The sequence below is a fragment of the Oncorhynchus tshawytscha genome, linkage group LG10 (assembly GCF_018296145.1).
Source record: "Oncorhynchus tshawytscha isolate Ot180627B linkage group LG10, Otsh_v2.0, whole genome shotgun sequence".
Classification (NCBI taxonomy): Eukaryota; Metazoa; Chordata; class Actinopteri; order Salmoniformes; family Salmonidae; genus Oncorhynchus; species Oncorhynchus tshawytscha.
The window spans coordinates 49,299,475-49,320,680 of NC_056438.1; the positions used below are offsets into that span (position 1 = coordinate 49,299,475).

At 44.5% G+C, this 21,206-nt stretch overlaps 1 protein-coding gene across 3 annotated transcripts in view; it reads right to left on the bottom strand.

Annotated features, from left to right (window-relative positions):
• The window catches only part of LOC112260381 (protein FAM110B-like), a 51,548-nt gene continuing 30,342 nt past the window's right edge, over positions 1-21,206 (bottom strand). For 2 of the 3 annotated variants that reach the window (XM_042328664.1, XM_042328665.1), the window contains exons 2-3: positions 11,005-11,101; positions 1-2,912 (exon numbers count right to left, since the gene is read on the bottom strand). In XM_042328664.1, the coding sequence (XP_042184598.1) occupies positions 1,111-2,373 (1,263 nt within the window). In that variant the 5' untranslated portion in view covers positions 2,374-2,912; positions 11,005-11,101 and the 3' untranslated portion in view covers positions 1-1,110. The remainder of the gene's footprint in view (positions 2,913-11,004; positions 11,102-21,206) is intronic. The other variant, XM_042328666.1, reaches the window with a different exon arrangement.

A 21,206-nucleotide genomic window follows, 5' to 3' on the forward strand; every position in this document is an offset into this window, starting at 1 on the left:
TTTCCTCATCAAATAAAATTTTAATGAAATAACTCACATTTTTCAACGTAGATGGCAAAACAAGACATTTATTAAAATAATGCAAAATAACTAACATTGAAAACAATTAATTGCCTTAATTTTTAAGTACTGTAACAGTTCCAACTCCCATATACTGAACCATGTATGTCATCATAACAACGTCATACACATTTGATGATGAACAGGGTTTGACGCAGTCTCACAGTCAAGCCCAGAGAGAAGACTGAACAATGTAGGAAGTTAGCTTGACAGGCCCCCTCTGACAAAAATCAATTTAAAAAAAAGTATGTATATACATTTTCTTACAGCATTTACACACATCTTAAAGAAAAGCCAGTACCACAAAATCCAACTGTCAATAAGAACATTATGGACAGCAAACTAAACAGATGCAAAAACCACGTAATGCTGAATGGTTTCATGATGCTGCCTGAATGTTATCGCCATAGTAATGCTGAGAGAGGGGTTAAGCTGGGGTTTCCCCAGGAAGGGGGCAGGGTCTGGGTCTGGAATGTACCAAACAAACTCTCCTGGTACCAAAGGGGTGAGGCAGGTTTGGACTGTACCATGCTTCCACAGTCCTTTTTTCAGGGGAGTTTTTTTCCACACACAAAGCTCAGATGCATCAGAGAGAATTATCAGACTAAAGACTGGTTACACACTGAAGCGCTGCATTCACACCCGTATGGCTTCCAGGCTTAGTGTTGTTCAGAACGAAAGGACATTAAGAAGACAAACCTAAAAAGGGCTGGCATCATAATGCTGGTCTAAACAGAGAAAGCAAAACGATGAGAGAGAGAGCTGCGCTGCTCAAAGAGACGGCACTGAACGGCAGCCATCTTGAAAAAGGCTATTTTTTCCTAAACCTGCTGCTTTAGCTGGAGGCCGCACTGGCGGGTTGGGTGAAAGGAGTCATGCAGATTCAGAGGACAACAAACACTGAACGCGAAAGCGACCGCAAGAGCCATCCACGGGTGCCTTGCTAGATCAATACTTTGACATTCATAGAGATTCAGTGCGCAAGTGTCCAAAGACCTTCATTGCATCGGTAGTATATATATTTTTTTTAGTTTGTTTCTTCCCTCCCTTTTAGACATGAGATACTTTCTGCGACTCGCGTGCCTGTTTGATACTGTACAGCCATTTGATGACGCGGGCGTTGCGTTCTACGGCCGAGATCCCGTAAGGCACGCGTTCGCTCGCATCTTCCTCCTCGTCCGTCATGTCCTCATTGCTGTGCCGTGATTGGTCGCAGTCCGAGCTGATCATGCTGGCGCTACGGAAGTTGAGTGAGATGATGTCGGAGTTGGCACGGGCGAAGCTCTCTACGCCCACACTCTCCAGCTCCTCGGGGTCCAGCCCACAGTAGTTAAAGAAGCGCTCCACGTCGGCGCCGGCTCGTGCGTAACGGTCGCTCAGGTCCGACTTGGAGCGATGCAGGGACGGCCGGCGGGCCACAGAGCTCCCCAGCTCTAGCTCCAACTGCTCAGCTGGAGCGGCAGAGGAGGGCGGCGTGGGGTTGGCTTCCCTCTCAGGGGCCTGGGGGGCGTTGTCGCAGAGAGGGGCAAGGACTTTGGGGCTGGGTTTGGGGGGTAAGGGAGGTGCGGAGCTGCTGCTACTTCGGGCCGCCCTTAGAGGCTTACCGTTGCATAGCCTGCGGATGTCGGAGGAGCTGTGGGAGGCGTGGAGGGGTGAACGATCGCCCTCACCCCGCTCCTCCAACAGGCGGCGGCTGAGGTTCAAGTTGCTCCCCTGGGCGTTGCCCCCCTGTGGGCTCCGTCGGCCAGGTACAGGGGGAGGCACCTTAAGGGACTCGGAGAAGGAACGGAGGCTGGTGGGCTCAGAGCAGTCCGTTGTGGTGGGGATAGAGCGGTGGGGGGCCCAGCTCCTGGCCCCGGGCTTTAGAGTAGCGCTCTTAGTGTGGCCCTCAGAGGTCGAGCCGGAGCTGTTCAGGAGGTTCTTAAGGATCTCCAGGTTGAGGTTCTCCCGTTTGCTGGTGGTGGTGCATGTGTCTGACTTGGAGTTATTGTTGGATGCCTTGAGGTCCACCCCACCACCACTGCCCCCATTCGCCCCTCTCTTAGCCACGGCAGGGCAGACAGGCGGCCTGGCCAGCAGTGGGGGCTTAACAGGCTCCTGCTTGGCGTTGATGACCTCCTGGCTCTTGACATACTTCGACTTGTCCGCCTCCAGCCGCTCCACAGCGCTCAGCCGCTTAGGGTTGGGCTCTACCTGGCGCCGGAAGTAGTCGGGCCCTTTGTTGAGTATGCGCAGGGGGACGGTGGAGGCAAAGGCCGCCCCGTGGCCGGGGGGCTTGCTATCTGCCAGCGGCGTCAGGGTCTCGGTGGGCATGTCTGGGTGGCTCGGGGTGGCCGCCGTGGTGGCTGACGCGGGGGGTGGCTCTGCTGCTGCGCGTAGGGCAGCCTGCAGGCACGCACATGAAGCCAGGCGACCGGAGAATGGGGGCCGTCTCCACTGGCCTTCAACAGCCAGGTCTCATCCCCACAGAGCATCAATCAGCCCCTACTGCTGCCCTGCTCCTACTGCCCCACAGCCTGCCTGCCCCAGGGTGGAGCGACAGAGAGAGAGAAACAAGAGGAGAGAGGGAGAGAAGGGAAAGGCAGAGGGAGAGTGGGGAAAAGGAGAGTGGGGAGAAGTGAGAGAGAGGGAGAGTGGGGAGAAGTGAGAGAGAGGGAGAAGTGAGAGAGTGGGGAGAGTGGGGAGAAGTGAGAGAGTGGGGAGAAGGGAGAGAGAGGGAGAGTGGGGAGAAGGGAGAGGCAGAGCGAGTGCAGGAGCAGTGGTCCGGATCAGTAGGCACCGGGGTGTAGGATTGTGGGAAGGAACAACCTCGTCTCACCTCCTTTGTTCGCCCACAACTGGAGGCAGCAGATCTGAAACAAAGAGAGACCAATCGCATTAGGGGATCAGGTGATATCACAGTCATAGCAACAACATGAAGAACTGGGACACATGCATGTACTTGACCGTTGAGGGGCACACTATATAGACACACCTATAGGAACACATGCAGACGCAAACATGCACACACACACACACACACACACACACACACACACTTAAACACAGAGGGAAATATGTTCCTAGTCAAAAGGAGGAAGGCTGAGTAGAAAAGCATACAGTTAGCCATGTCTTTTCCCTGCATACTGCTCTAACATCGCAAGTGTTATGAAGAACCTCATTGTCTGTCAAAGTGAGGAGTGCGATTATTCCAGCTCTCCCTCAGATGCACACGAGAAAGTGCTGACACAGCCGCCAGTGGTGTGTTTTTTTCCCACCACAGAGCCAGAGAGAGAAAAGGGACTACGAGAGTGAGATCAGGAACAGAATGGCAAGAGAAAAGGAATGAGAGACAGAAGAGAGAGATCGAGAAAGTGCAGAGTGAAATATAGACCGAAGAACCTCAAGGATGTTGGGGGGGGGGGGGATCATAAATAAAAGTAATTACAGTGGCATCAGGGACAGGGCTGTTTGTGTGCTGGCCAATGGACAGGGAAATTGCAGTGACAAAGCAGTTTTATGGACCCACTGTGTGTGTGTGTGTGTATACATGCGCACGAGTGTGTGGTTGCGCTGCCTGCGACACGTCATACATTACTGAGGGGGAGGGAGGGAGTCTGGGGCGATGCGGGGCAGACGCCTGGACTGATTCAGTAAAACGTAAAACACATGGCTGGTGGTGGCCCTAATGTCTGGCTTACTAAAGAGTAGATTAATGAGTTCATTTCAAAGGCACAACCTGTACGTTTCACCCTGCCTGGGACTTGTTTGTAAACTGATGGTGTGATGGGGTCCTGGACCAGGGCGGATGTAACTATTTGGGGGGGGGCTTCAATTAACTGAGGCACCGTTTGACTATTCCCGTCTCAAAATCACTGAAATTGACAGTTTTTTTTATTACTGCATAAGCTACAACATAATGTAATCGCAATCTGCAAACATGTGACTATCCCCACCCCAACATATCAGCAATTATTTTTTCATAGAAATGCCTGAATCCAATAGCTCTGATTTTACCCAGCCGAATCATTGTGATCATTCACGTTTTCTCATAATCAAAACCATCCAAACGGGACGGGGGTGGGACTATAGTCCCAGACTAGATATAGATCATCCAATACTCACTCCCCCCCCGCCCCGTCGTGCGGTGTAGAAACACACCACTACAGCTTATATCCTGACCCGTCAACCACTCAAAGACCTGAAGTGAGCCCGCATCCCTCTATTTAGAAATATAAGTATATTGTTAGGGGCCTGGGGAGTCCCACAGCAATCTGCACAGACATATTTGCAAAACTCAATCCAGCAACGACACCGCTCCAGCCGAGACACGCCATTGGCCACGGGGTAACCGTAGGGACCCAATTTCATCATCTAACGGTAAGACACTCCAGGTAATAAACCAAATTAGGCAAGGCGGCCTGCCTTGCCCATAGGCCCATTGCCCCCACCTACATTTTTTTTTCAATCAAATTCGTTTCCAAGAAAGACAATTGTTTGGTTAGCCCTGGATACAGATTCAGGGGCCTCAAACCCGGCTATATGAAAACGCATAGCAGGACGTCTGAATGAACAGAAACACTGCCAGGCTCAATTTCCTCAAGTCTTGACTATAGATAAGGTCATGGTTAGACCTTAGATCTACAGGACCCTGTAGATAGCCTGTATTATAATGTAAACACAAGAGAGGCATATATAACTATGACCTATGAATGTTACGGGAGACAGAGGACCATGTAAAACTGCGGGACAACAGGCAACTGATCTCTCATTAGAAGGGGGTGGGTCAGTGGCAGGGCCCATACAATGACGCTGCAATCTGCCACCACACTGTCTGCAGTCACACACACTACCCCATACTGTAATTAAGGAGCAGGAGGGGGTCAGAGCCAGCACTATACACAGTAATAACAGTGAATGAAGCCAGGCTCTCCTCTACCCAATATACCAAATGACTATGATCCTCCCCCTTGACTACTAGGCTAGTCTTAATAGGATTGGACCCTTTTTAAAAAATGTTTTAATGTTCCTCTAAAATGACATAACCAACTCTAACTGCCTGTAGCTCAGGACCTGAAGCAAGGATATACATATGCTTGATACCATTTTAAAAGGAAACACTTTGAAGTTTGTGGAAATGTGAAATTAATGTAGGAGAATATAACACAGGTCTGGTAAAAGATAATACAAACCAAAAATCTGTGTTTTTTTTGTTGTTGTTGTGCACTCTCCTCAAACAATAACATGGTATTTTCACTGTAATAGCTACTGTAAATTGGACAGTGCAGTTTAACAATATTTTTATTTATTTATCCTAAGCAAATCAGTTAAAACTTGCCTAACAAATTGCCTAACAAATTCTTATTTACAATGACGGCCTAGGAACAGTGGGTTAACTACCTTGGGTTAACTACCAGAACGACAGATTTTTACCTTGTCAGCTAGGGGATTCGATCTAGCAACCTTTCGGTTACTGGCCCAACGCTCTAATTACTAGGCTACCTGCCGCCACAATGGAATAAGACATCTCTATGTCCTGGAAAGTTTGCTGTTACTTTCAATATCATGCTAATCACATTAGCGCACATTAGCTCAACCGTCCCGGTATAGGGACAACAATCCCATAGAGGTTTAACCTCTTACCCCATACCAGCTGTGGTGGGCTTTTGTCCCCTGACTGCCCTGCAACACTCTCCTTGTTTAGTGGGGGGGGGGTGAGTGAATTTGTGTTGTATGTACTGTACAGTATATGCATGATGTCATCACAGAGTTCAGTACCTTTTCTCCAGGCATTCAATCAGCATTTAGAGAATAGAGAATGTATGATAATTGTTTTCAGTCAGTTACCTACAGTCATGATTCCGGTAATCAGAGCAAAAGTACCTATATCAGTTAAGTCCACACACAAATGTACCTATATCAGTTAAGTCCACACACAAATGTGACGCGTGCACACAAACGGCTCTCTCCCCCTCTTCCTATGTCTGAAGATATCGATTCCCCCTAATTAATACCACGTGCCCTGTCTTTCTCCCTAATAGGCCATCTCTATAACAGACCTATAATCTCCATAGATCGTATTATGACAGCGCAACACAGTGATGCATAGTGTCCTTTGACCAAAATGACCACATCCACAACAGCGGTATGCTCAGAATGTTCGACCCAACGGAGTCCTTCGTTCTCAGAACCGCATCAGTCTAACATTCCATTCTCCTCCTTGAAAATAAATGAAAGGCCAATAGAAAAACCCACATAAAGCCAAGAGGTCAAATCCATTGCTGGTTCTGGGAGACAATCCTTTTCTCTTTCCACCCCTAGGCCCCAAACACATGACGGTCATACAAGAAGGTGTTACGTACTATGCAGTCAGGCATTATGGAATGACTGAACTTATATGGCTAGAGGCCCATGTTCAGTTAAATCATGTTATTGTTGTGACGAAGTGAGACGGAGTAAGACTTTCATCCAATATAGCTGCAGGACTAACGCATCAGGCACAGGGAAGTACTGAATGCAAAATCCTAACTCATTTCAAAGCAAGGGAGGCCTGGTGGCTGCAGACTACAACGGAAGTACACAATGTTACTACTAGGCTACTCAATTATACTCTAACGAGCTAAAAGCACCTTCCTCAATCACTTTGGCTTGATAATAAAACACACGGTCAGCTTTAAGGCGCAAGGCAAATGTTTTGCTATCGCTAATTCTCAAGACTCAGATGTTTGCAAATCTGTTATGTTTTTAATAATAGAGGTTAATAGGTTTCTCTGCATTCTGATGGTTTTATACTGTTCAATTATATTTCAACAAAAAAATTATTTTTCAACATTTTCATTAATGTTTGCATTTCCTGCACTCATTTGAGATGATTTTCACACGGCCAAGTAGGGCTGCACGATACTGGCAAACAATCTAGGCCTTATTTTTAACCAAATGTTGCAATTGCCACTGTTGGAATCATGGAAAAATAATGATTATTCTAATTCTATAGTTAGAATATAAGCGGTTACTTTGAATACAGTATTGTTTGACATGATAATGAATGAAAATGCCAGGGAGGAGTTACTGTGACAGGGTAGTAACCAAAGTGTTGGTCAGTGTTTCCTTGCGGACCCTATAATCTTTGTCAAAATTAAATGCTTTCTCTTAGCTTCAATCCACCATGTAGCTAACATATTCATGCATTCCCAATTCCTCTTTGAATTAGAAGATACTGTTTCACAAACATGCTGATTTAGGCCTACACCGTTATTGGCATCAGGCTGTATAGCTAGCTACATTTGCTCTGACTAGCTAGCTTGACTTAGCCACAACTTGCTAAGAAAAGACAAACTAGCTGTTTGCAGATATAAGAAACACAAACTAATGGTGTAATTATAGAACACGAGTGGATTTATATTAAGAAGCAAAATGGAAGCAGCATCATTGTTATCAACATTGTTGCATATGCTGCATTGACCATGCAGACTGAATGCAAGTGTCTCATGGTCGAGCAACAACAAATGTGCTCCTTGAGTGAGCGGGCGGGGCTAGCTCGTGTGGAAAAAAGGCATGGAGAGAGAGCAGAGCGAGATGATTCAAGTAGCGGAGTAAACTATAGAAATGGATGTTACACACGGCATATCACATTTAACAAACCAAACATTCAAATACCGTTATAGAAGGTAAAGTAAAAACCCAAACCGTGCATCCGTGCATCAATACCCGTATATTTTGTATTTATTAACGATCCCCATTAGCTACTCTTCCTGGGGTCCAAACACACCAAAGCATCCACATTACCTATAAAACAACATATAAAACAGTGAACTATGTTTGCACTGAATGAGCTAAAGATAAAACAGTACATCATATAACATCCCTACACCACATATCCACAACACAACATGTTCAATACCGCCATACAACAATGTGTGCGCATTCATGTGTCTGTACCTTCGGGTGTGCATATAGTAAAATACGGTATACCGCCCAGCCCTACCCCCACATAATGACAGTCTCTGTGTTGAGTCATTCAACTGGTGGTTGAATGTTAATAGGGTTCGGAACCCTAACCATCTGTCAATGTCTTGTACACAAATCGGCAACAGACAGCGGAGATGGTGGGCCAAAATACGGGCCAGATTATCATGTCATTTTAAAGTCATTTCAATTCACTTGAATGCAAAAGACACCCTGTGACCCAAAACATGTGTCCTTATTTCCCCAAAATGTTTACAGATTTATGCAAGCCTTCCTTCCAGATACCGGGTTTTATTGAATATGTGCTGGCACTGCTTCACTGGACTCCTGACAGAGGTAAGACCCCATCTCCCATCACCTCTGTGTGTGGTTCTTGGGAACATGGTTCAATCCAGCAACAACTTATCTGAAGTTCACATGCAGATGTTGTTACCACAGGAAACAGGACTGTCATTCCCAGGTTTCTCATCTCAGTGTGGTTAAGGGGGACTGTTTTTTAAAGGGGGAGGGTTGTTATTTCTTGGCTCCAGGCCCAGAAAGGTAATTTAGGAATGGGAGATGGGGGGGGGGTCTATGGTAGATTTTTGTGGGTAGAATAGAAAATTGCTTTATTTCCCCCAAAATATTGCAGTGACGGTTATGTCAATACTTTTCAATCTCAATACAAGACTTTGGATGATCTCGATCGCTCTGAGGAGATATTGACGGCAGCCAGGACTTTGTGTCCTCGGTCAACAGACACTAAAATAGATCTGTAATAGATCTGTTGTTCTTGTACACTGCAGCTATCCCGTTACATCTTGGCCGTCCCCGCAGCGTAAATAAACGTTCAACCATCCAGTCTGAAAACTGTTTTGAATTTCAGTTAAATCTTACAAAAGGAAAAGACTCTTTCAGGCCTTCTGCTATTTTTAGCAAATAGAGGAATCTCAGTCCGTTTAATTTGATGCTCGTTGGAAGAACGGAGCGAATGCAGGCTAAAAACGTTCCGCGAAATGTGCCAGCGTTTCCATTAAAGCATATTTGTGCTGATACGACTACTAGCAGTCCTATGTTACTTATTTTGGATGTTGAGATAATCGATGTTGATGGTACAGAAGGAGGTAAAGCTATGAATGAATCATCTGTGGTCCGAGGCAAACAGATGTAAAAGGGTAGACAGACAGGGTTTCCTAGAGAGACAGAGAGACAAATACACACGCACCACAGTCTCTATGGGAATAACACATACGCTCACACACCCACACCACACGCGGTGACCCACTTTAAACTGAGTCTCATGTGGCATAGTAGAGTAGTGAGACTATCGTCCACAATACTGTGTACTACACCAAGTTGATGGATAACATTGTCACTCCTAGTCCCACAGGGTGTTGAGGCTTGGTCCCACTTTAAAACTAACTTACAAAGGCTTTATATAGCATGCATAAAGTCAACAAGACCTTGATTAGATTTATCAGCAGTGTTAGAGGTGGGCTACACTCTTAGCACCTTTATTTCTATCTAGAACCAAAAAGGGTTCTTTGGCTGTCCCAATAGGAGAACCCCTTGAAGAACCATTTTTGGTTCCACGTAGAACCCTTTCCACAGAGGGTCCTACATGGAAGAACCCCTTTGGAACACTTTTTTCTAGGAGTGTAAAACCAAAGCCTACACACCCTGTAGGTCTCCAGTATCAGGACATAGGACTTTTTAATACGTGTACTGTTTGTGTGTAGTGGGGTTATGTGTACTCTCACCCTGGGTGATTTGACGACCCTCTCTATCCTAAATGAATTCTGACCATCTCTCCCTCTCCTCTCTACTTCTTGCACGCACAAACCTCCCCCTCCACAGACACAGACACAGACACTCACACACACAGGCTAGGTGAATGTGATCCCACCATCAGCAGGCCTAACAGCTACTGACAGATATTGCTAATGGGATGGCAGGGGAAGAGGCTGTTTTGGGACAGTTTGTTCAGCACAGACACTTCTTTACAACGCTGCATGCTGCCAGCACATCACCTTGGACAGCTTTATTCACGCCAGCAGTAATGTTCATTTACTCAAACTGGTCTGGGTGAATGCAGAGACTAGTCGGTGTAAGACTAATGGAATCAAACAGTGCATTGATTAAACTTTACTGCCCCCGTTGGCTAATTCTGCATTTGTTATGGCGGACCGCTCTTCTGGAAAAGCATTGAGAGATATCGTATTCTGTCACTCACCACGTTGTAAGAGCGTGTAATGGAGTCGATAGCCTAGATAGTCCATTGCTTATCCATACTGATTTTAAGCCATAAAGACAGACTAATTTGAACACAATTATTTTATATTTTATTTAACTAGGCAAGTCAGTTAAGAACAAATTCTTATTTACAATGACGGCCTACCAAAAAGACAAAAGGCCTCCTGCGGGGACGGGGGCTGGGATTTAAAAATAAATTATAATATAGGACAAAACACACATCACGACAAGAGAGACACCACAACACTACATAAAGAGAGACCTAAGACAACAACATAGCTTGGCAGCAACACATGACAACAACATGGCAGCAGCACAAACATTATTGGGCACAGACAACAGCACAAAAGGGCAAGGAGGTGGCGACAACAATACACAACGCAAAGCAGCCACAACTGTCAGTAAGTGTCTACGCAAGTCTCATTCCAATATCATCAAGATGAGCGGACATGCTAGGTCTTCTACTGCATGAATACACCCTCTAAGACACACTAATTAACAATGTTTTATAGCTGCTATATAGTAATATAGGCCTAGCCCTAACAAGCCTACCAAATCACAAAAGGTAGTCTATATTGTGTCTGCCCTACACAAAGATAATTTTGTAATTGATAGATCTGGTCCAATAGATGGACTAAGATGAAGTAGTCTAGTTTGAGGGAGAATGGTGCAGCTGCATACCAGCAGGGGCTGGCAGGCCGGCTGGCTAGACTCAGTTGAATCAGGTGTGTAGGCATGGATGGACATGGAGATGATGATGGGGCTCACCTGTTCAGAGCTCAGGTGTTGGCAGACTCTGGTCCATTGGCCAACTCTGAGTCCCCCTTGTCCTCCAACCGCTGCAGGTTGTCAGCAGGGGAAACAGCTGCGATAACACATACGTCTGGTTAGATCAGGAAACACTCTTAGGTGACACATAGGCTATATTGTACTAGAGGAATACTCCAGCTCTAAACAGCAAGTAGTAGAATAGTTTTTAATTTAGGCTACTCAACAGATGGTGTGGGACATGGACTCATGTCATTAGACCATGAGGTCTGAAAAATCAATCGGACAAACTGAGTAAACTATCACTAACGAAATCCAAGAAACTCATAGGTCTATGGGTACAACCAAAGACAATATGAAGAGCGGAAGAAACTGCTTCTCCAATAGAAATCCCTGGTCACGCTGGTAGGTGCTGTCATGGTGACGATGGCTAGCTGCGTTCATCCGCAGAAACATGTCATCTAACGGTCGTCTCGTGCCAACCTGCGCATGTGTAGGTCGTCAAATCAAAGCCACTCCTTCGATATAACGTTGTTTTTGACGAAAATGAAAACGTGTCAGTTTGTCACTTCCAAGATGTTGGAGTAATAACATGTTCAACTACATAAGACATTGGCTGGAATCTAGGTTGAGAAAATGAACAACTAAAGGATTGTTTCACTTCTCTCATTGACTTCCCTAACCTGGTCTGTTCTGGTCTGCTTCGCAAGCGTTCCCGGGAAGTCTTGCAAAGTTGCACCTCTGGGTTTAGAAACTCTGTGATATACAACTACTGTGTCTTCATTATCACAACTCAGTCTAGTCAGGTTCAGTGATATAGTCCATCAACCACTCTCCTAGATGCAGATGCTCTCGCTGTGTGAGTAGCACTTGTGCAGACCGATCAGACACTAGCGCTGCGAGCTGTCTAGATGCAGGGAACACAGAGATACATCAAACTCCAAAAGGAAGACGAAAAGCTCCACTCTCTCACCAGAGGCATTTCAGAAATCAAGCTAGACAACACATTTCACAGGGAATGTTGTGGATAGGTGCTATGGCTTGCGTGTGACATTCTGAAAGCCTGTCACATTTCAAAGCTGAGTGATAGGCCTCAATCACAGGTCTTTAAAAAGAGAGATTATTTATCTGAAATCACAATCGTTCTGCACTGCAGAAAAACAGGGGAACTAGTGTGCTGGGCTGGAGGGGAAAAAGAGTGGGCTAGCACCATGCAAGGAGGCCCTCGATGACTTCAGTTGCATACCCCGCTGGAAGAGAGGAGACAGCCTGTGAAAGAGTACACTGTGTACATAGTGCTCTACTCTTGAGAATCTACATCTGGAACATTGAGTGAAACAGTCACCGCGTAGTTATGTTTATTAGGATCCCCATTAGCTACTGCACAGCCACTCTTCCTGGGGTCCACATGAAACGTACAAATACATGAACAGAGTACAGAACAGTTATAGACAAGAAAAACAAATAAGAGATATCTATTGAAAAGGCGCCAAGAGATGGCAAAAATACTATTTACAAACAATCGTATATAAATATGCATATTCTTATATACAGTGCAGTTAAATTAGATCTTTAGAAAGATGAGAGGCGCTCTGATACAATATGTTGATCTGTTTTTTAAAGCTAAACTTGCTTTTTGCCTGAGTAACCTCTGGTGGCAGAGCATTCCATGACGACATGGCTCTATACATTAAGTGTACAAAACATTAAGAACACCTGCTCTTTCCACAACAGACTGACGAGGTGAAAGTTACGATCCCTTATTGATGTCACCTGTTAAATCCATCAGTGTAGATGAAGGGGAGGAGACAGGTTAAAGAATGATTTTTAAGCCTTGAGACAACTGAGACATGGATTGCGTGTGTCTCAATCAGAGGTTGAATGGGCAAGAGAAAAGATTTAAGTGCCTTTGAACGGGGTATGGTAGTAGGTGCCAGGTGCACCGGTTTGAGTGTGTCAAGAACTGCAATGCTGGAGATTTTTGTTGTTATTTTTTTGTATTTTACCCCCTTTTTCAAACTTGTCTCATCGCTGCAACTCCCCAACGGGCTCCACTACCTAAAGGACATCCAGGTAACTTCACACAACTGTGGGAAGCATTGGAGTCAACATGGGCCACCAACATGGGCCAGCATGGGTGCAACTCAATATTAGGATGGGTGCAACTTGATATACTCAGTGTATATACATATACAGAATACAATGCATTCGGAAAGTAATCAGACCCCTTGACCTTTCCATATTTTGTTACATTATACTTATTCTAAAATGTATTAAATAAAAAATGTTCCTCATCAATCTACACACAATACCCCATAATAACAAACCCAAAACAGGTTTTTAGAAATTTTAGCAAATGTATAAAGAAATAGGTACCTTATTTACATAACTATTCAGACTCAAAATTGAGCTCAGGTGCATCCTGTTTCCATAGATCACTCTTGAGATGTTTCTACAACTTGATTGGAGTCCACCTGTGGTAAATTCAATTCAATTGATTGGACATGATTGGACAGGAAAGGCACACACCAGTCTATATAAGGTCTCACAGTTGACAGTGCATGTCAGAGCAAAAACCAAGACATTGGGTCGAAGGGATTGTCTGTAGAGCTCCAAGACAGAATTGTGTTGAGGCACAGATCTGGGGAAGGGTGCCAAAACAATTCTGCAGCATTGAAGGTCCCCAAGAACACAGTGGTGTTCATCCTTCTCGGAAGCAGTTTGGAACCACCAAAACTCTTCCTAGAGCTGGCCGCCAGGCAAAACTGAGCAATCGGGGGAGAAGAACCTAGCTCAGGGAGGTGACCAAGAACCTGATGATCACTCTGACAGAGCTCCAGAGTTCCTCTATGGAAATAGGAGAGTATTCCAGAAGTACAACCACCGCTGCAGCACTCCACCAATCAGGTGTTTATGGTAGAGTGGCCAGATGGAAGACATTCCTCAGTAAAAAGGCACATGACAGCCTGCTTGGGGTTTGCCAAAAGGCACCTAAGACAATGAGAAACAAGATGAACTCTTTGGCCTGAATGCCAAGCGTCACGTCTTGGCATTCGGCCAGAGCCCGGACTTGAACCCCATCAAACATCTCTGGAGAGACCTGAAAATAGCTGTGAAGCGACTCTCCCCATCCAACCTGACAGAGTGCCAAGCTTGTAGCGTCATACCCAAAAACACTCAAGGTTGTAATCGCTGCTAAAGGTGCTTCTACAAAATACTGAGTAAAGGGTCTGAATACTTAAATTTATATACATTTGCAACATTTAAAAAAAACAGTTTTTGCTTTGTCATTATGGGGTATTGTGTAGATTGATGAAAAAACAATTTAATCCATCGTAGAATAAGGCTGTAACGTAACAAAATGTGGAAAAAGTCTAGAGGTCTGAATACTTTCCGAATGCACTGTATATACAGTACCAGTCAAAAGTTTGGACACACCTACTCATTCCAGGATTTTTCTTTATTTTGACTATTTTCTACATTGTAGAATAATAGTGAAAACATCAAAACTATGAAATAACACATGGAATCATGTAATAACCAAAAAAGTGTTAAACAAAAACCAAATACATTTCAGATTCTTCAAAGTAGCCACCCTTTGCCTTGATGACAGCTTTGCACACACTTGGCCTTCTCTCAACCAGCTTCACCTGGAATGCTTTTCCAACAGTCTTAAATGAGTTCCCACATATGCTGAGCACTTGTTGGATGCTTTTTCTTTACTCTGCTGTCCAACTCATCCCAAACCATCTCAATTGGGTTGAGGTCAGGTGATTGTGGAGGCCAGGTCATCTGATGCAGCACTCCATCACTCTCCATCTTGGTCAAATAGCCCTTACACAGCCTAGAGGTGTGTTGGGTCATTGTCCTTTTGAAATACAAATGATAGTCCCACTAAGCGCAAACCAGATGGGATGGCGTATCGCTGCAGAGTGCTGTGGTAGCCATCAAGGTTAAGTGTGCCTTGAATTCTACATAAATCACTGACAGTGTCACCAGCAAAGCACCCCCACACCATCACACCTCCTCCATGCTTCACGGTGGGAACCAGACACGCAGAGATCAAACTTTGTGAAATTACATAGTTGATGTATTCACTATTATTCTACAATGTATAAAATAGTACAAATAAAGAAAAACCCTTGAAAGAGTAGGTGTGTCCAAACCTTTGACTGGTACTGTATGTTAGAATTTATTTTGAAGTTGGTATATTTGCAATTCAAAAATATATGTAATATTTTACAATGGTATATTCTAATTAAGCAATAAGGCACGAGGGGGTGGAGCTGGTATTGGTGACAGAGCAATACACTGATCCCCCACTGAGTCAAGAAGCAGGGATACCACGGCTACCATGGCTAAGTGCTGTATTCAGGCACTCCGTGTTGCGTCGTGCTAAAGAACAGCCCTTTACCGTGGTATATTGGCCATATACCACAAACCCCAGAGGTGCCTTATTGCTATTATAAACTGGTTACCAACACAACTAGAGCAGTAAAAATACATGTTTTGTCATACCCATGGTATACAGCCTCTGATATACCACGGCCGTCAGCCAATCAGCATTCAGGGCTCAAACCACCTAGTTTATAATTAAGCATAACTTATTTTACTTTAGTTTCACATGGAGGACTTTTGAGAGAATGCAATTAAATCAAGAGAGTAAAATAGCGTTATGGGCTATTTTGTTGACAAATAAGCCTAATAAGAAATACTTTTTCAATTTTGATGCAAATTAAGTAGGCTAAAGCTTTTTCAAATCTGTTCTCTAAATTTTGTAACAGTATGGTGGCATAGCCTCAAATCTGTTCTTCTTCCCTCATAAGAAACAGCAGATTATCTCACACACTGCAAAGAGCACAGCCTCCACACAATTTGCCTCAGCATCCCACGATGCAGCAGTGTAGGCAGGGCTATTTATAAACAGGGTTCCTGGCAGACGCCCCCACACACACGCTGCCTCACCTTGAGTCGCTAACCCGCCTGACTACATCTCACCCCACCTCATCCCCATCCCTAACATCTCACAGAATGCTGTGTGTGTCGGTGGTGTTAATTATGGCACAGGAGGAAAACAGAGAGGAGAGTAGCACTCCCCTCTCCTTCTTGACCCCACCTCCACAAAAACAGTCCCGGACAGTGGGAGTCATGGGAGAAATAAGATGGCTGAATAATGTCCTTGATGTAGAAAAGCAGGTCCGGGATCTGTATCCCCAAACATTATTGAAAGACCATGACTTTTAGCAGTGGGGATAATGAAACTGGCCCTAGGACTCACCCTTGGGGCACTCCATCTGATAGGTTATTGCTTAACTTTAGCTACTTTGACTCCCTGCTGTTTTGCTACACACAACAGTAAGCCTAGTTGTCGGAGGCTCTGCCATTCAGGTGGTTAGGCCTACACTGACCCTTCCCGAACCAGCAGGCCTCTGTGATCGCTTAATCTAGGCTAAATCTAATCTTGGCCGTAATGATTTTTCAGTGTACAATTAGACAATGTAGGCTAAAGGTTGCTGTGACTTATGACTCTTTAGAACCGAGCAAGGCAGTGATCCTTTTGGAAATTCAAGTTTTTGGTTTCACCGTAGCACCTGCTTCAACTATTCATGGTCTTGACAGAACTGGTTCAAAACCACAACTAGTTGAGTCAGGTGTTTAGTGTTCTGGAACAAAGGAGGTTGCACTACATGCACCGTATGGCTCCCCAGAATGGTTGGCTTCCTCTGTTCCCTGTTCTAAACTCTAAAAAAGGTAGAAGATAGTAGGCCTACCTGATCAAATCCTAACCAAACGCAGAACTAACTTCGATCAGTAGCATTCTACTCTGCTCATAACAGCTTTCCTTGTCACAGTTAAATCCATCCTGTTCTTAGCGGCGATAGTCACAGTTGGGATACATTATCTGTTTGTTTACTAACACCAGCAGATGCAGAAAGGTGGGCGTGTTTGAAAATCCCTTCTTCTTGACTCAGTGGGCGATCAGTGTATTGCTCTGTCAGCGATACCAGCTTATGGTACAGATACCAGTTTACGGTTACAGATTGACAGGAAAGCCTTCCCTTGCCATAGATAGAACACTGTCTCAGATGAAAGCAAATGCATCCCAAATGCAAGAGAACTCGGCTGGCTAAAAGGAGAACTTCCAACCAGCCTCAGTGTCTAACAGTGGAAAAATGTAATCCTCATCACCAGTGAGTGACAAACTTAGTCCACTGGTGTTTGTCCTCTGTTCTGACATTAGCCTAAACACACCAGGAGAATTTGGGGTCTTTGCTTTTTCTTCTTCTGCAGAAGCATGCTGCTTGCCTGGTAGCTGCCTGTTGGCCTCAGTGTAGAGTGGAAAAACACTGTAGCACTGTAACAGTGAAAACACTGAAGCAAGGAAGGAACATCTGGGATGATGCTCCGTTGGCCAACAGCGCTAGGCTAGCTAGCTACAGTACTTCAGGGTTTGGCAGCAGAGGGTGTGAACTGTGAGAAAGGAATGAGGGCTGCTTAGGATCTCAGAGGGAATGTTAAATCACAACTACTTTTTAAGGTGTTTAGACGAAGAGGCAAACAGATACGGTTTTTGGGCTGATGGATGACACTGAACAATTTATCCCTGAATCCTGTGTTTTGAAGTAGGGACCAGTTTGAGTACGATAGTGGTTGGATTTGATAGATTGCTCTTTTTCATGGTTTTGATCAAAGGGAAGAATGTCTTGTTTTAAAAACGTGGAAAATAGAGTTTGAATCGGCACCAAATCGCCAGTCATTAATATTGTTTTGAATTAGTGCTGTTTGAGGTTGATTCAGTTAAAAACAATTTACCAAGGTTTTTGATTTCAATAAAATACATTATGAAATATGACCTTGCAATTATTACAAAGCCAAATATTGTCTGACACAGAAGAAAACAATAAAAGCCCCATGATGATAGTGACTGCTCATTACTGTGTGCTTATCACCTATTAACCATCATTTATTCACATTATTTGAATACAATATTTCAGTTGTGTATATTCCTTTAATTATTTAATGACTTAATTTCATTTCTTAAAGTCATCATCATCTCTGCCAGCTAGCAGCTGCCTGTGCTGCAGAGCTGTCTGACTAAATAACTATTTCAGTGGTTCTTCAAAGTTGATAAGGCATACTTTTAAGCCTGCTGAATAACAAAAATCAATCAATTAGATGTATTGTCGGGTAGAGATACCTAAGCAACTGCTCTCTATCCATCGTGTCTATCATGCTTGCTCTCCTGGTCTGTCTGCACGCTCCACACAGGCTTGCCCGGGCACGAACCGATGAGAACAGGCAGCTGTAGGCGCAACGGATTCTGGTCATTGTAGTTATTCAATGTTTTCTTCCCTAAAAGCTGAAATATGTAACTTTTTGGGAGACCCGACCAAATCCACATAGAAATGCGAGTTATAGATGTCACTCTCATTAAGAGCAAGTCTAAAAAACATTAGATGTGTTCTATGTGCACTATTTCTATGCTTCCCGTGATGTTTAGTTTTTGCGTATTTTACTTTTAGTTTTGTAGACAAGCTTCAAACAGTTGAAAATACAATGTTTTTGGTTATGGAAAATATATTTCACAGCGGTTAAGATGGTACAACTTTTAGTCTGACTCAGGAGGCATGCAAACCATTCACCTCTTCCGAGTATATTGCTCGCTAATATTCAATCCCAAAAAAGTAGACGAGCTCAGGGCGACGATCTCCTTCCAGAGACCCAGGGACTGTAACATACTTGGTTTCACGGAATCATGGCTTTCTCCGGATATACTGTCTCCATTCATATAGCCAGCTGGGTCTTCATTACATTGTGCAGACAGGAATAAAGAACTCTCTGGGGAAAAAGAAAGGCGGAGGTGTGATTGTGACTCATGGTGTGATTATGATAATGTACAGGAACTCAAGTCCGTTTGTTCACCCAACCTACAATACCTAACAATCAAATGCCGACCGCATTAACCTACAGAGAGAGAATACTCTTAGGTCATCATCACAGCAGTGTATATTCCCCCTCAAGCTAATCCCATGACGGCTCTCAAGGAACTACACTGGACTTTATGCAAACTGGAAACCGCAAATCCTGAGTCCGCATTTATTGTAGCTGGGGACTTTAATAAAGCAAATCTGAGGAAAACGCTACAGAAGTTTACCAACACATTGTCTGTGCTACCGTTCCATCATAAACTATCGACCATTGCTACTCTCGCTTCCAGGATGGCTACAAGGCCCTCTCCCGCCCTCCCCTCGGTAAATCAGAAGGCAGAAACTCAAACAGGAAGTATTTCATTGTTATTTAAAAAAAAATGTAACCTTTACTTAACTAGGCAAGTCAGCTAAGAACAAATTCTTATTTACAATTATGGCCTAACGTGAACAGTGGGTTAACTGCCTTGTTCGGGGGCAGAACGACAGATTTTTACCTTGTCAGCTCAGGGATTCTATCCAGTAACCTTTCGGTTACAATGCTCTAACCACTAGGCTACCTGCAGCCCCAAGTACCCGTGGTAAGGACTGTTCAACGCTGGTCTGACCAATCGGAATCCATGCTTCGAGATTGTTTTGATCACACAGACTGGGACATGTTCCAGGTTGCCTCTGAGAATAACATCAACGCATACACTGACACAGTAACTGAGTTAATCAGAAAGTGTATAGGGGATGGTGTTCCCTATCCCACCTGGAAAAGAGGAATTCCTATGCAAGACTGCTGTTCATTGACTACAGCTCAGCCTTCAACACCATAGTACCCTCACTGCTCATCATTAAGCTCCGGGCCCTGCATCTGAACCCCGCCCTGTGCAACTGTGTCCTGGACTTACTGACGGGCCACCCCCAGGTGGTGAAGATAGGGGAAAAAAACGGTACTATGCTGATACTAAACACAGAAGGTTGGTCACTAGCCGGCTACCACCCGGTTACTCAACCCTGCACCTTAGAGGCTTCTGCCTGTGTACATAGACATGGAACACTGGTCATTTTAATCATGTTTACACTTCACATGTACACTATGTATGTATGTATGTATGTATGTATGTATGTATGTATGTATGTATGTATGTATGTATGTATGTATGTATGTATGTATGTATGTATGTATGTATGTATGTATGTATGTATGTATGTATGTGTATATATATATATATACACACACACACACACAAAAGTATGTGGACACCCCTTCAATTGAGTAAATTAGTCTATTTCAGCTACAGCTGTCGCTAATAGATGGATAAAAATCAAGCTCTCAGCCATGCAATCTCCATAGACAGACATTGGCATTAAAATGGCCTTACTGTAGAGATCAGTGACTTTCAACGTGGCACCATCATAGGAGGCCACCTTTCCAACAAGTCAGTTCATCAAATTTCTGCCCTGACGGAGCTGCCCCGGTCAACTGTAAGTGCTGTTATTGTGAAGTGGAAACGTATAGGAGCAACAACGGCTCAGCCGCGAGATGGTAGGCTACACAAGCTCACAGAACAGGACTACTGAAGCGCGTAAAAATCAAACTGCCTCTGGAAGCGGCTACAGCACAAGAACTGTTCACTGGGAGCTTCATGAAATGGGTTTCCATAGCCGAGGAGCCGCACAGTAGCCTAAGATCACGTGCAATGCCAAGCGTCTGTTCAGTTTGGCCATGAGGCCAACTCGAGAAAGAGTCAAAACTTCTTCCATTTAAGAATGATGGAGGCGACTGTGTTCTCAGGGACCTTCAATGCTATAGACATTATCTGGTGCCCTTCAACCGCATGGCTTGGTTTTTGCTCTGACATGCACTGTCAACAGTGGGACCATATATAGACAGGTGTGTGCCTTTCCAAATCATGCCCAATCAATTGAATTTACCACAGGTGGACTCCAATCAAGTTGTAGAAACATCTCAAGGATGATCAATGGAAACAGGATGCACCGGAGCTCAATTTTGGTCTCATAGCAAAGGGTCTCAATACTATTGTAAATGTGATATTAACCCCCCACCACCACCCCACCCGGAAATAAGACTAACGTAACAAAATGTGGAAAAAGTTAAGGGGTCTGAATACTTTACAAATGCACTGTATATATACGTGCACCGAACTGCAACGCTGCTGGGTTTTTCACACAACAGTTTCCCGTGTGTATCAAGAATGTTCTACCACTCCCATGTGGCGCAGCGGTCTAAGGCACTGCATCTCAGTGCAAGAGGCATCACTACAG